The following is a 15,785-nucleotide window of genomic DNA, read 5'->3' as shown; positions in this document are numbered from 1 at the left end:
TGGAATTTAAAAAACAAACAAAAACTGGGCTGAGCAAAAGGAGAAATAAGTATATGGTAGGCAGAATAATCTCCCTCCCCCACCCCAAAGATGTGCACATCCTCATCTCAGGACCTGTGGATATGTTACTATAAATGACAAAAGGGGACTGTGTAGTAGTTGTGATTGAGACAAGGGTCTTGAGAAGAGGCGATTACCCTGCATTATTTGGGTGGGCCCAATGTAATCACAGTGGAGCTTGTAAGGGAAAGGGAAGGCAGGAGAGTCAGAGGAAGACATGCGACGACGGAAACAGGAGTCAGAGGCAGGGAGAGATTTGAAGATGCCACACTGTTGACTTTGAAGATGGAGCAAGAGGACACAAGATAAGGAATGCAGGTGATCTCTAGAAGCTGGAAATGCAAGGAAACAAATTCTCCCCTAGAGCCTGCAGAAGGAACACAGCCCAACTGACCCTTTGATGAGGGCCCAGTAAGATCATAACCTCCAGAACCATAAGAGAATAAATCTGTGCTGTTTTAAGCCACTAAATTTCTGATAACTTGTTACAGCAGCGATAGGAAGTTAATTCAAAGAAGTTTTAAACAAACACACAAAAAGTAGTGTTGAGGAATTATAGGGGCAGAGGCCTGCTGTTTATATGGCAAATAGAGGAAGGCTACAATACAGTATTAAAAATCCAGGGAAAAGAGTTTCATGATAACTCATGGAAGAAGAGTACCACGAACTAGGTAGTAGCCTCATTAATACATTCACTTATTAATTCATCAATAAATATGTATTGCCACCAGGCCCTCTTCTAGGCATTAGATATAAACAGTCTCATGTATTACTTTGTAGGAATAAAAGGTGGTATTTCCCTTTTGGATGAAATGTCTACCATATAACAAGAGTCTTTAAAATGTTCCCATTATTGGCTTCAAGAATTCAATCTCTGAGATTATAGCTCAAGGAAATTATCTTAAAGTAAAATGATATGAGTCCTCTAGGCATCAGTGAAGCCTGATACCAAGATACTCACCCCCTCCCAGCTCCCAAAACTGACAGAGTTTCCCTCTGAAATTTTAAACAGTCACCTAAAGGATCAAATCAGAGAAAACCAGGTGACCTTACAGGGAAAGAAAGGTCCACACAGATGATTCACAGGCCAGAGAATCTGTCTTCAGCAGTGGAACCATGGAAATTTTTGTGATGGTGGTTTTGTTTTTATTTCTATTTTTCTTCAGGAAAAGAGCAATATTTCAATATCTAACTAAAGATGCATAAATAGGAGAGGCAGATAAGGCAGGCTTGTAACGGAACACAGGAGAGGGGAAGTCAGAGGTGCACGATTACCAGCAAAGCTCAAATCCTCTCAAGAAGAGAAGTTCTCAGACCTCAGACAAGGTCTGCTCTCTGTCCGCCCACCATTCCTCCCTTCTTCCGGGAACAGCACCCTTACTTCTTCTGGGGGTACTACTGCTCCTCCTGCCCCAAGTGGTGCAAGGAGGGGGTTACTAATTGTAGTGCCCCATCCTCTCAGCTTCAATGCAACATTCTGGAGTTGGGCCTTTGATGGGCAGTGAAGACTTTAGGCAATTCTTTGAACACAAGAAAAAAAAAATCACTCTATCAGGTACTCATTACATGCACTGCTCTCTGCTCAGTCTTGTAAAATATTCTGGATGATAAAGAGACTAGCCCTGACCAAATGAAATTGTCTGTTTCTATTCTGATCAAATATCGATTTGCAGAACAGGTTTTCTGCAATATGTATTGCTTATTCTAGTCATTACTAAAGTCTTAGCACTTTTTTTTTTTTTTTTTTTTTTGCTGTACGCGGGCCTCTCACTGTTGTGGCCTCTCCCGTTGCGGAGCACAGGCTCCGGATGCGCAGGCTCAGCGGCCATGGCTCAGGGGCCATGGCTCAGGGGCCCAGCTGCTCTGCGGCATGTGGGATCCTCCCGGACCGGGGCACGAACCCACGTCCCCTGCATTGGCAGGCGGACTCTCAACCACTGCGCCACCAGGGAAGCCCAGTCTTAGCACTTTTAACTGGCCAAAGCAGACAAAACAAAAAATGGAAAGTATCAATACTTGACCTTAAATGTAAACCTTTCAGTCGCCTCTAATGAAAATTTAAAATGAAAAATAACTTGGTATGGGCTTAATCACTCTCAAAATCACTAACAAAGATAACGATGGCAAATTTTCAGGTGCTAGTAACGAAAAGAATTAACATTTATTAGAGAGTTTACTCAGTTTACAGTCAGACACTACGATGTGTTTCCAGAATTATTTCTTTTAATCTTCACTACCTATGAGCTAGTTATTATGATTATCCTCACTTTACAAATAAGGAAACCAAGGCATAGAGATGTTAAATAACTTGCCCAAGATCACTCAACTAATTAATGGAACCCTTGCCACAAGATAAATCTTGGGAAATGAACTAAATAAGTAGAGCTACACTGTGTTCAAAGAACCTGGAAGGTGATCTTGACCCTCCCCCAGAGTACGCGATGGCCCCGAGCTTCTCTTTGCTCTTCCGCCTCTACTCTGGGTGCTCAGAGCATCAAAGTATTCTGCTCCCTTGTGCAATAATATTTATTTCCATGTAATATGCATCTTTCACAACATAGCTTCATGGCTACTGGCTTTAAATATCCATTAGGAAAGGGAAACACACCCTCTCAACTATTAAAGAAAAGTACTTCATCTTCCCAAACACTACAAGCCAGAGTTGGAGTCTTCATGGGAAGTAACAGACAGCTTTTCATACTGGTACTTTGACAGACAGTAAGAAGTTGTTGAAAATACACAGCACGCACCCCCCTAGCCTCTAACTACACACAGGCAAATGGATAAACAAGAACAGGAGTGAGACAGAGAGCCATGACACATAAAGTTAAGGTCACAGAAAAAGCCCCAAACTAGGGGGTCAAGAATGTGGGGCTGGACTTCCCTGGTGGTTCAGTGGCTAAGAATCCGCCTGCCAATGCCGGGGACACGGGTTCGAGCCCTCGTCTGGGAAGATCCCACATGCCGCGGAGCAACTAAGCCTGTGCGCCACAACTACTGAGCCTGCGCTCTAGAGCCCGTGAGCCACAACTACTGAAGCCCGCACACCTAGAGCCCGTGCTCCGCCACAAGAGAAGCCACTGCAATGAGAAGCCCATGCACCACAACAAAGAGTAGCCCCCGCTTGCCACAACTAGAGAAAGCCCACACGCAGCAACGAAGACCCAACGCAGCCATAAATAAATAAATTTAAAAAAAAAAAGGAATGTGGGGTCTAGCCCTGACAGAAATTAAAATGTAATCATGGCAATAATAATATTAACAACTGTAAATTTTCAACCACAGTGACAGCAGGAGTAATAACCGAAAATATTTACTGAGCAGATACTGGGTGTTTTACATACATCATCTCTAATCTCAACAACAAATTTTAAGGAGGTGCTGTGATTCCCATTTTACAGGTGAGAAAACTGAGGTTCAGAAGTTAAGTAAGATGGCCTAGGGCACAGAGGTCAAAAGTAGCAGGACCGGGATACCTAATTTTTTCTGTTGTTCCCATCTTGGGTGAATCAAGATCAGTGGAAGCACAGGAACATCATGATTACATGGAAGTCTCCCAAGGGGCTCACATGCACCCCAGGAAGCCTGCCTCCCAGCCCACTCCAACCAACCACTGCTCCCCGCTGTTCTGGCCCTGACTTGTACTTCTCTAGGGATGACCCAGACCTCTAACCTAATTGACATGCAGAAAATGAAACCACAGGAGTGAATTACCAAAGATTTCATTCCTCCTCTGACACTTGCTAGATCAGATGCTTGTACAAGGCAGGGATCTGTCTTTTCCATGGTTTTATTTTCAGTATCTACCACAGTGCCTGGCACATAGTAGATTCAACAGATATCATTAATCAAAGAGTAAAAGCAATAATACAGCGTTACATGAAACCAAAGGTAAAAACAAGGTGGATGGTGGGGGGGGAGGGGATTTACGATTTGTTCCCCACCCCTGACACACACATGCACTTACTTAATATGGAAAAATAGGGGACTTCCCTAGTGGTGCAGTGGTTAAGAATCCACCTGCCAACGCAGGGGACACGGGTTTGAGCCCTGGTCTGGGAAGATCCCACATGCCCGCGGAGCAACTAAGCCCGTGCGCCACAACTACTGAACCTGCGCTCTAGAGCCTGTGAGCCACAACTACTGAGCCCGCATGCCACAACTACTGAAGCCCACACACCTAGAGCCCGTGCTCCGCAACAAGAGAAGCCACCGCAATGAGAAGCCTGCGCACCACAACGAAGAGTAACCCCCGCTCGCCACAACTAGAGAAAGCCCACACACAGCAATGAAGACCCAATGCAGCCAAAGACAGACAGATAAATAAATAAATAAATAAACTTATTCATTTAGAAAAAGGAAAAATAACTGATTTAATCTAACAGTTGATTAAGTATAAAACACTAGAAATGTTCCCATTCCTAACTTAATGAGTCATGGATGGATGCTGGCCACAAAACCTTTACTTAGCATCATTCTGAAAGACTGAGCCAATGGAAAGAAACATAAATACTTGAATGGATATGGCAAGATTACTACAGTGTGCCTAAAATGATTTTCTCCTCCCAGCAACCCAAAGAATTGAAAAACATCATGACTAGAAGAAAACAGACAACTAAAAAGTGATGAAAATACTAAGCAGTCATGAAAAAAACAAAAACAGAAAAAAACCCTGCAGAATATTCTGTAGGAAGCTATCCCATTTATGTCCCCCAACCTAGTTGTTAAGTGTTCACATACAAGTACATAAATGCCCAGGAAAGTATTCAAAGGATATGGACCAAAATGCACGGTGGTTACTGCTTGTGTATATAACGAGTGTTTGTTATACGGTCTGCCCTGCTCTACTGCTTTCACAACAATCCTATGATTGTTGAGCAAACTGAGGCCAAAGGTTAAATAACTGGTTAAATGTCTCAAAGATACTAGGTCACAGACCTAAGAGTCAAATCTAAGCTATCTGCCTCCACAGCGGGGACGCATGCCAAAATGCCCCCCCTTCTGGGCAGAAGGTTGGGACAGGGGGTCCAAGTTGTGGGCTGAAAGGGACTTCTTGATATCAAAAATGTATTCATGTACTATGTGTATAGAAATCACAAGAAGAGTGTTCGCTTCAGCAGCACATATATATATATATATATATATGTATATATATATGTATATGTATAGCTGATTCACTTTGTTATACAGCAGAAACTAACACACATTGTAAAGCAATTATACTCCAATAAAGATGTTAAAAAAAAAAAAGAAATCACAAGAAGAAATAACTTCTATAATGAAAACAAGTGAGAGAGGATGGATGGACCCAAAATTCAAAAACCAGTAAGATCCTTCAACTACCAGCACTGTCATCTGGCCTCAGGAACGTGGGATCCACCCATAGTGGCAAAATACTAAAATCATTATTAACTCCGCTGCAAATCATCATCATTAATGGTGCTACCTATATCTATAATAAAGATATTCCAAATGCAAAGAAAGATTCCCATCATAAGGGGGATTTGTTACATTTTTCTTTCCTAGGAGAGGGTAGGCACAAACTGTTTAAATAGATTAAGTCTAATTCATTTCTTATTGAATCACTCAATAACCTAATGATCTCTAGAAACTAACCACAGGTCTATTCTTTAACAAACAAAGAAGGAAAAATAATTGGCAACTACACCTGAGAAGCAGGTTTCCTTCAGAAATTTAGAAGGTACTTGGTGAGGTTGTTTGCTATTTTAAAATAAGAAATTTCTTAATATACATTATAAAACAGTACCATAAAAGGGATGAGGAAAAAATCAATGACTCATTACTGTAAGCAACAGCAAACAAAAAGGACTTGAAATCAGATACTGAATAAAGCTCTTCAATAGCTTTTTAATCTGAGACTAAAAGGACATGTTTACAAATGTAATTAACCATTCTTAGTCAACATTAAACAAAATGGTCATATCTGGACAAAAACATTATTCATATTACAGCACCAATAAATAATATGGGATAATACACAGAGCAGTGATATTAGCAAGTCACATGGTTTGCAACCTGAAGCACATTATGGCGATCTGGATGAATTTCAAGAATTGCATAAGGTAACAATTGTTCTGAACTGTTAACAGAGTGTAAGCCTGTGGTACACAGTCAGGAACAGTATTTCTAACAGTCAGAATCACCATATAAGGCAATCAGCCTAATAAGATTATTAACCACACATTCAGAAGATTTATTATTTAAATATAAATATGCATTCATTTAAAAAAAATCTTTATACATACGAATGTTTCCATGTGTCCATTTCCAAAAGATATTTGAGAAAGCTGATTTTTGATGAGGGAAAGGGCAGTTTCCTGGTCTCACAACCTTAGAATCAATGTTGCTAGTCTTTAGGTCTTGTGACATCTGAGAAACAAAACCTGCACCCTGAAAGCAAAAAAGACTTCCCTTTTTTTTTCTCTTTAATGCAGCAGTTAAAAATAGTAGAACTCCAAGTTCTGAGAAGACAGGAGGAAGATAAGAAAATTAAAACAATTGCTGAGTATTTAAATCAACTGTCATTAATTTGCCCTCTGCCAAAAAATTAATTTGCTATCCCTCAGTTAAATCATCAACATTTAAATAATAATAATACTAATGAAGAAAATAGTTTTGAGAAATACATAACTGCATGATAACAGCAGTCATTTATGAGATGAATTAGAATCACAAAGTAAACCCCTCCAAGTCCATGAAAAGTGCCATGTCTCTCAAACTGAAAATAATTAAAACACTAGACTTAATTTCCAAGTCATCACTGTATGGTACAATAAACTTTACTGCTTTCCTCTTGCGACAAATGAAAGAAATACACAGATGAGAAGAAGGGAAACATAAATTTCTAAAACATGGTGCTAGGTTCAAATCACTTGACATCCAAAGTTGCCCAGCCAAGAACAGAACAATTGGCATTTACTAGACGTTTACCATATGCCACCATATGAAGTGGATTCTATTAGTAAGGTCATGGTACAGAGAGAATGACACTGAGGGAGGTAAGTAACCAGCTTGGGGCCCCATCCAGCTACTCTACAACAAAGCCAGGATCCAAATCCAGGGCTGAACTGGCCTCAAGCTTGTGATATCCTACAAAGGCCAGATTTCTCAACTTGAAGATTTTCTAAGGTAAGTACTACATTAAAATTGCCATGCTTTTAAAAATCAGTTAGAGGTTATTACTGCAAATCAGTATGCCCATATCAATGTGGAAACTGTTCACGGCAATTATAAAGGTTTTTCCCTCCTTTTTCCAAAATTACATCTGACACTTGTTTGTTCAGCTACAGGTAACTAAAATAAAATAACTTTTTAAAGAAGCAGCACAAGAAATAGAATGTACTAGTCAAGAATGTTGTTCTGGGACCATTTAGGACTCCAATCCCTATTCGCCCACCAAAGAGTCGGGTATGAGCTTAGGCTATTTACTCAACCTCTCTAAGCCTTGATTTCCTCATCTGTAAAATAGAAGAGTAAAAAAAAAAATTTTTTTTAAACGTGTGTCTCATCAGCCATGGGAAATTTCTTACAACAGGGCCTAGTGGCAAAGAAGTACTCAAGAAAAGGCTGAAGAAGGAAAAACAACACACAAACAAACCGAGAGGCCCACCCCCATCTAAACGGATTCATTACTGGCCCTCCTCAATAACAGCAAAGTCTAGGTGTCTGGACACACCACTTTCTCCCGCAGCTATATTAACATAACTGCCCTTGTACTAATAGATTTAGTTTAAGAAAGAAGAAAACAGTAACTGTAAAAGATGAGCAACGCTTCTTCCTTTGGGTGTCCAGTAGGAAAGTGGGTAACTTCTGGGGCACAATAAGCTCTGGCTGGGCCATGATCAAGACTCACAATAACTGTTGTAACACTTCAGCACACAGCACCTTGACGGGAAGCCATACGTGCGTGTTTTCCTAGTTTGCTTGACTTTTGCCTCATCTGACCCTCCTATCTTGAGTCCCGGTTTTAAAAAGTGACTTTTTCTTAAACAACATAAAAAAAAAACAAAAACACAAAAACACCCGAAACATTGAAATGAGCGCGATCTCTCTGACAACATGGTACTCAGCCACCTCACCAGGGCGAGCCAACCCCGTCCAACTGCTTCCCCACTGAGGGCAGAGCCTTTGTGAAAATCCGAGGATGTAAAAAGCCTGATAGATCCAGGCTGTGCTTTATGGATTAGCAGACTGTGCAACGGGTAGAGTTGTGTGTGTGTGTGTGTGTGTGTGTGTCTCTCTCTCTCTCTCTCTCTCTCTCTCTCTCCCTCTCCATGGAAGTCCCAAGGGATCATATTCCTTCCATCTGTCTTTCACGGTCTCCCTAAATCCATCAGTCTGGAAGGACAGCAGCTAGTGTTTACTGAGTACCCATTTACAAGCTATAAATATTGAAATGTTTCATCCATATGGTTTCGTGCCATTTTCCCATCATCAGCAGACAGAATGCCCATTTTACAAATGAAGAAACTGAGACTCATCAAGCTAAGTGAATTGTCCGTGATGCCACCAAATACATGCACTAACCTGCTGACTCGCCAGCTGAGAGCTCTCCTGTCAGCCGCCCACCCACCTGCACCTGCACGTACCTCTTGTGCGTCTGAACCTGAGCCACCGGTAAAACCGACATACTGAATAGACCTCATCACTGCCCTCACCCTGAGCCTTCCCAGCCAAATCTTTCAGAGGGGTTGCCACTTCCTGTTCATAGTCCCAGCAGCCTTTTTATGAGCACCCAAAAAAACAATTAAACATCTCCCGAGGGCTTGCTGGGCCTTGGCGCGGTGCTGGAGGCTGGTGGCGTGCCGGTGAGCAGGAGGAAGCTGCCCTGGGGCTGTGCAGCCCTCGGCTCACAGGAAGAGACACGGAACAAAGCACAGCCATGACAGAAAAGACACGGAGCTTCTGCCTTGTGGGTAGAGTCCTGCAGCCGCACTGATGCGGAGCTGGCCCAGACCAGAGCTGAAAGAAGGCCTGTTCTGGACTCTCCATTCAAAAACACCCATGTGAACTCATCACACCTGTCCAGGGAGCTGGATTTAACGGCAGGGGAAGAGGAAATGCACATCTGCCGCTGTTCCGACCAGCTTCGGCCATTGCAGCTGGTTTGGCCTTGTCATTACTCAGGAGAAAGTCTGCTTCCTCGGGCACCACAGAGAGAAGGGAAAAGGCCTCCTTTTGACTCTCCCTTCTCTATCCATGTCCTCAGGGCACCCCAAGACGCAGCTGCAGCTGCTCCTCCCCCCAAGCCCGACATAAACGAGGGGAGAAGCCAAGCGGAAGGAAGCGGTCTGGGGGCTCTGGAAGTTGAAGGGGGCACCTCCCGACCCTGCTGCTCAGAGGTGAGGTCAGCAACGCAACCCCTGCCTGTGGGTCACACGTGACAGACTCAGGCAGGGCTTGGAATCAGGAGGTCCTCACGGCCCCGAAGTAACCCCCTCGCGTGGGTATCGGGCTCCTCCACCTCGAGCACGCACAGCACAAGTGGGTCTAAGACACTGAACAGGAAGCTACCCGAGTCGGTGCTGCATAAAACACGTAGCGGGAGCTGGAACGTGACAGGCAGCTGAGCAAACACGGCCCACAAGACATACGGCTTGGCCGGCACGGTGGTTTAAGTTTGGGAGAGCTTACATACAGATCCCCACATCCAGGTTCTCCCGAAACACGGGACGATCAGGCAACAGTGGGTCTACAAAACCAAGCAGAAGCCGAGATAGGCTGCCCTGTTCAGAAAGCACAGCCCCTTTCCCAGGCACCTGGGCTCCACCCTTTCGGTGTCCCGTCCACAGCAGCCCACCACATCTCACGCTATACTGAATGGAGAGCCATGTAGCGCAAATCTAGAACAAGTCCACGTTAGGGATTTTGGTAAAACTCCCACCAGGGAACCATGCCGTCTTGACTCAGCACTAGGGTAGAGAGCTCAGCGATCCAAAAGGACACCTGGAATTTCAGGTGTCCCTGCTGTCCTTCCAGAGAGCTCACCTCTATGTATTAAAAAAAATCTTAGTACTGTTGAGACCTTTTAGCTAAGAAAAAGTCTTTATTACCAATAGAGAGACTTTCAGGTCTCTGTCCCAGAAGGACACAGCAACACTCTAACCCGCCTCAGTAAGCAGAGAATTAGGTAGACTTATCATCAGTGTGCTCTACAGAGATACTGAGGCATCTCTACTGAGACTCACTCACAAGGAGTTAGAAAACACACCCGGTCTGTATCTCACTCTCAACATGCCGACCTCCTCCTTGGCATCCATGGTCTTGAACCTTATCTTTGAGATGCAAGTTGCTGACTCACAAATTATTTTAAAAAGAAGAATAGCCTGGAACAAATTCACATCAGGTTCACATGAAGGTAGGATAAGGAAAGGTTTTTGGTTGTTGTTTTACCTCTTCTTTCCACCTATGTGTTCTCAAAGGCGAGTATGAAAATCAAAGATATTCATAATCAGTTAACTATACAGTGTTCCTTCATACAGCACAGGGAAATATAGCCATTATTTTGCAATAACTTTAAATAGAGTATAATGTATAAAAATATTGAATCGCTATACTGTATACCTGAGTCTAATATTGTAAATCAACTATACTTCAAACAATTAAGTTAAATTAAGTGTTCCTTCAAGATGGGCACCATGTGTTAAAACTTACCTCTGCATTCCTGATGCCTCCACAACTTGGATATACCATACATGCTTTCCATTGTGAAAGGAAGAGAAAATTTTTATTTCTCCCAAAATAAGGTTGAGAAAACATTACTGAAAATTCTGTCCTAATAGAGCAGTTCAATAATGAGACACTGCTAGGAAAGCATAAAATAAAAATTGTCTGTGATGCTTAATTTTATGTGTCACTTGGCTAGGCTATGGTTCCCAGTTTTCTGGTCAAACTCCAGTCTAGACGGTACTGTGAAGGTTTTTTTTTTTTTTTTTTTTTATAAAACGTGAATAACGTTTAAATCAGTAAACTCTGAGTAAAGCAGATTATCCTCCATAATGTGGGTGGGCCTCATCCAATCAGTTGAAGGCCTTAAGAGGAAAAAAAAGAAAAGAAAGAGAAGGTTCCCTGTGTCTCCAGCCTACTGGCCTACCCTGCACATTTCACACTTGCCAACGCCTACAATCATGTGAGCCAATTCCTTAAAATAAATAAACTTCTCCCTTGCTTTTATATTATATATATATATATATATATATAATTTTTCCCCCTATTGGTTCTGTTTCTCTGGAGAATCCTGTCTAAATACATTGTCTACAGGTTTTTCAAAGACTGTGACCACAACAATTCATTCACTGCTCTCTGACATGCTAAATATTAGAACACATTCCCCTTAAATTTAAAACCAAACCATTATATAAAATCCAATCACTAGATGAAGGATATTCTGCTAAAACTAAAATGATGGGGAGTGATGATAAAAGGGCTAAGAAAAATCTTTTCAACCAATATACTTAGATAGACCAGCCCGGGGGACAGTTCATTTTAATAATGTTGAGTTATTGTAGTCCAACAATAGAATGATTTCAGGGTGTAGACGCCTTCATAAGATATTACATTTCACAGAAAAGGCTTTGCCAGAATTCAGTGAATAAAAAAGAAGAAAATATACTAAGAAAATAAAAGGTGAAAAGAAGAAAAGAAATATTAACTCTACCTCTTGGTTATCTTTGTTTTGGTTTGCCCAGAAAATCTTATGATAAAGTGTCTCCATTGAATTGCTGGAATCAGTTCGGTCAAAACAGTGTCGATCCAACACCTCCAACGTGTGCAAAACCCGACTAATGGTCACCCCTAGGTGCAGAAATTAAGCATGCAGTTAAGGAGGGCCAAACAAAGCCAGAATAGCATAATACAAAGTCATCATTATGTGGGACAAAGGGAATTTTAAGACATTATCATTCTCAGCATAAAAGAATTGCCAACAAAATCAAACCTGACATTCTAGACAGCCAGGATCTAAAGGGCATAGACTGAAGAACATCCTCAAAACGCAGTAGGGGGCTAAGTCCAAAAGCATCCTTGTTCAGAATGAGGACTGATTTACAAGAATCAGAAACATGGCAAAAAGTCCAGCGTTCCAAAGCACCCCTTCTTCTGTTGTGTTCTGTACCTGCTGTTGACTCTTGGCACTTGTCAAAAGACCACCGAACTTCCACTGCACGGCCTCTTTGTTTGATCTGCTGTTCTACCTCATAAATCCTTGCCCGAACCTGAAAGATAATCACTTCTAATTAACTTGTGCTTGGAAAGCCACAATGGCTGTCTAAATCATGTCAGGTTTTTCCACACGAGCAGAGCATCCTCCAGTGAGCTACAATCTCGATTGCATTGTAGGAAATTCAGCCTGCTGCCCAAGGAGTGCATTTTAAAATTTACAAGTGCTGATTCAATGCCCGTTTTCGATAATAAATACTCACAAAAATAAATGCTTGCCAAAAAAATCTTTACAAGTGAAATATTTTCAGGACATCAGACAGAAAGGTAAAAGTTCTAAAATACCATCTTTGGGCCATTCTTCTGTGTATGAAAGCAACTGGCCATGCTTTATTAATTTAAGAAAACTGCTTGGTTTAAAAAAACAACAAAAAAAAAACAGAGCTCTTGTTCTAAATATTTGTCATGGTCCTGTGGTTCAAGTTTCTTCAGTCTTTGAACCAAATAACCCAGCACTAATAAAAACATATAATAGTTACTAAATATGCAGACTCCTAACTCTATAGTGTATGACTATACTAATATACAGACTACTAACTCTGGATGTCGTGGTCACGTATTAGAACCACCACCGTAATTACTGTCTGGGGGGCAGAACTGTCCACAAGAACAGCCCAGCAAGAGGGTGAGAAGAAAAGGAGCAATGTGACAAACTTCTGCAGTTCAAAGGGGCTACTGACGTCCCCAAGGTCACCTGGAGAGATGGCGGCAGAGTGGGAACAGCCCCCAAGAACCTGAGTTTGCTGCAATCCAGGCTTAGCCCACTGTGCTGTGATGCCTCCCAAGAATGAAAACACCCAACAAACCACTGTAACAGCAAGTCTACCTGCTGGTTGAAAGCTGTGTTCCCGCCCGGCATGGGGAGGCTGGAGGGGGCCACCTGCAGCAGATCCAGGGGCGAGCCCGGGTTCGCGCTCTTATTGTCATTTGTGGAGTAGTTCCACACCAAGGCACTTGGGCAACAGAGAGTAACAGTCTGGAAATAAAGCAGGAAAATCCAGACGTTTAGAGGGAGGAGAAGAGAATCACAACAGCTTAAGGGTCATAAGCAAATTACGGTTTCCAACCACTGAGCTTAAAATATGAATGTCTTACCCCATTCTCAACTCTTCAAGTGATGAGACAAAAAGCTAAGATAGAATTATTCTTTTGAATAGGAGGAAATAACACCTATTGAGAAATTAAGGAACATTATAATCTAAAACCTAGGAAACTTAAAAAATGCAATAATCGTCATTTTAAAATTGTCACTTCAATTTATTTCATGCAATTAAAAAAATGAAATGGAATTAGAGTATGTAATTTCTAAGGTTGTAAAAGCTAAAAAGCTTTTTTTTTTTTAATCTCTCAAATAATGGTGCTATAAGTAGCCTCATAAATGCCGGGCAGGCAGTAAAGCTGGATGGGGGGTGGCAAACTTTTTCTATAAAAAGCCAGTTAGGGGGCTTCCCTGGTGGCACAGTGGTTGAGAGTCTGCCTGCCGATGCAGGGGACACGGGTTCGTGCCCCGGTCCGGGAAGATCCCACATGCCGCAGAGCGGCTGGGCCCATGAGTCATGGCCGCTGAGCCTGCGCGTCCGGAGCCTGTGCTCCGCAACGGGAGAGGCCCCAACAGTGAGAGGCCCGCATACCACACACACACACAAAAAAAAGCCAGTTAGTAAATGTTTTAAACCTTTCAGGCTACCTATAGCCCCTGTCACATACTCTTCCTTTTTGTTTCAGTAATGCACTGAAATGTAAAATCTATTCTTAGTTTATAGGCTGGACTTGGCCTACAGCTTGTAGCTTGCCTACCCCGACCTTGGACCCCTGTAGACATTTTTTACTCAACCTCGCTTGCCCTTTCTACGCCCATCTTACTTATACATCACAACAACCTCACGAGGTAGGGAGTGGTATTCCCCCCACTGTACCGAAGAGGAATACGAGCCGCAGAGGAGATGAGTAGCCGGCCCGAGGTGACTTCAGCACACAGGCCTGGAACCACTATGCTAATCCTACTACCTCCTAACTGTGGATTAAATAGCACAGCTCCTATTTAAGTAAGCACTCACTCTGTGCTGAACACCGTCCTGGAAGCGACAGTGTAAGAACTGTCGCCATCCCCCATCCACACATGGGAAAACAGAGCCTCGAGGTCCAAGTCACTAAGTGGCAGAGAAGAGGCTAAACTCGGGGCTGTCGTGATTCTAAAGAAGGTGTCTTCACCATGATGCTATCACGCCACTCTACCACAAACTGCATCAGCCTAGAGAATGAGTGCAATGTTTCTCTTCTAAAATGCAAAATTAACTATTAAAAAACTAGAATCTGAGGCCCAGGAGACATCTTCGTGGAGACCAGATGGCAGATGTGAATAACGTCAGCCCCTGAACCCCACCAGTGCATCTGTCCCCGCTGGCCCACACCCCGATCTCCTCCGTCCCATCCGTGAGGGTGTGGGGTTCTCGTCTCCTGTCCACGAGGGAGCCCTTGCCTGTGCGCTGAATTCCCAAGCCGCCAATATCCGGGCCACTGACCCATCAAACACCCACCTCTCTGCTCTTAATCTTAGACTCGCTCTCTACCAGTTTGCCCTTAGCTTAGGAACACGTTCAAGTCTGTCCATTAAAAAACAAAAATTTTCTTAAAATCTCCATTCACCTAGCAGGAACCTCTATCTCTTCCCTTTACAGGCACGATTCTCACCATTCACTGATCATCAGTGACCACCATGTTGTCAACGGCAGTCTCAGCCATCTTCTTATCAGACATCCCCAACCCACTGGCCACTGCCCACCACTAACTCCTTCTGGCAACTTTCTGCAGTACCTAGAGAGGCAGTTTGGCATGGTGGTTAAGAGTGTGGACTCCGGGTCCAGGCTGGGTGTGATTTCCAGCTTCACCACTTACTTGCTGTGGGACCTATGCCACCGTTTCATTATTCCTGTTACAGGAATAATATTGGCTCCTCTCCCATAGGACGGCTCTGAGAACTAAATGACACAATCTATGCTGCAACTCAGAACAGTGCCTAGAACATAATAAACGCTCTTAATATCATTACAGTTGAATTAGGACAATATTATTCTCGTCATCTTTGTTTATAGCAATACTCTCCCCCACCGTTCTTCCCTCTGCAGTCTGGCCAGACTTTCCTGGTCACCTCTGAGAGCTTCCCCTCTGCTACCTCTTAACCACTTGTGCCGCTCGGGTCCACAGGTCGTCCCTCACTACCAACTCTTTAGGTAATCGCCCCCCACTCAGGGTCTTGACCAGCCGAGTGGCCCTGAGTGACCCAAATCCACACACCTGGCCCTGTCTGCCCACGTCTTCAGAATCATACATGTAACCACCTCTTGACCGTAACCACTTGGAGATCACAAGGGATAAGACAGTCCAAAACTGAGCTTACCTCGACTCGTCCAAACTTATTTTTTGCCTTGTCTCTCTCTCCCCCACCTCCCCACTCCCACAGATCTTCCCTCTACTGTGGCCAAAACAAT

At 43.0% G+C, this 15,785-nt stretch overlaps 1 protein-coding gene across 1 annotated transcript in view; it reads right to left on the bottom strand.

Annotated features, from left to right (window-relative positions):
- Positions 1 to 15,785, bottom strand: part of MED12L (mediator complex subunit 12L) — a 321,906-nt gene that overhangs the window by 236,187 nt on the left and 69,934 nt on the right. Inside the window, exons 9-11 of the mRNA XM_082625544.1 lie at positions 13,124 to 13,273; positions 12,194 to 12,293; positions 11,738 to 11,874 (exon numbers count right to left, since the gene is read on the bottom strand). Coding sequence (XP_082481670.1) covers positions 11,738 to 11,874; positions 12,194 to 12,293; positions 13,124 to 13,273 — 387 coding nt within the window. The remainder of the gene's footprint in view (positions 1 to 11,737; positions 11,875 to 12,193; positions 12,294 to 13,123; positions 13,274 to 15,785) is intronic.

Source organism: Mesoplodon mirus, assembly GCF_964341445.2.
Source record: "Mesoplodon mirus genome assembly, chromosome: 6".
Lineage (NCBI taxonomy): Eukaryota > Metazoa > Chordata > Mammalia > Artiodactyla > Ziphiidae > Mesoplodon > Mesoplodon mirus.
This window is presented reverse-complemented; position numbering and strand designations above follow the sequence as displayed.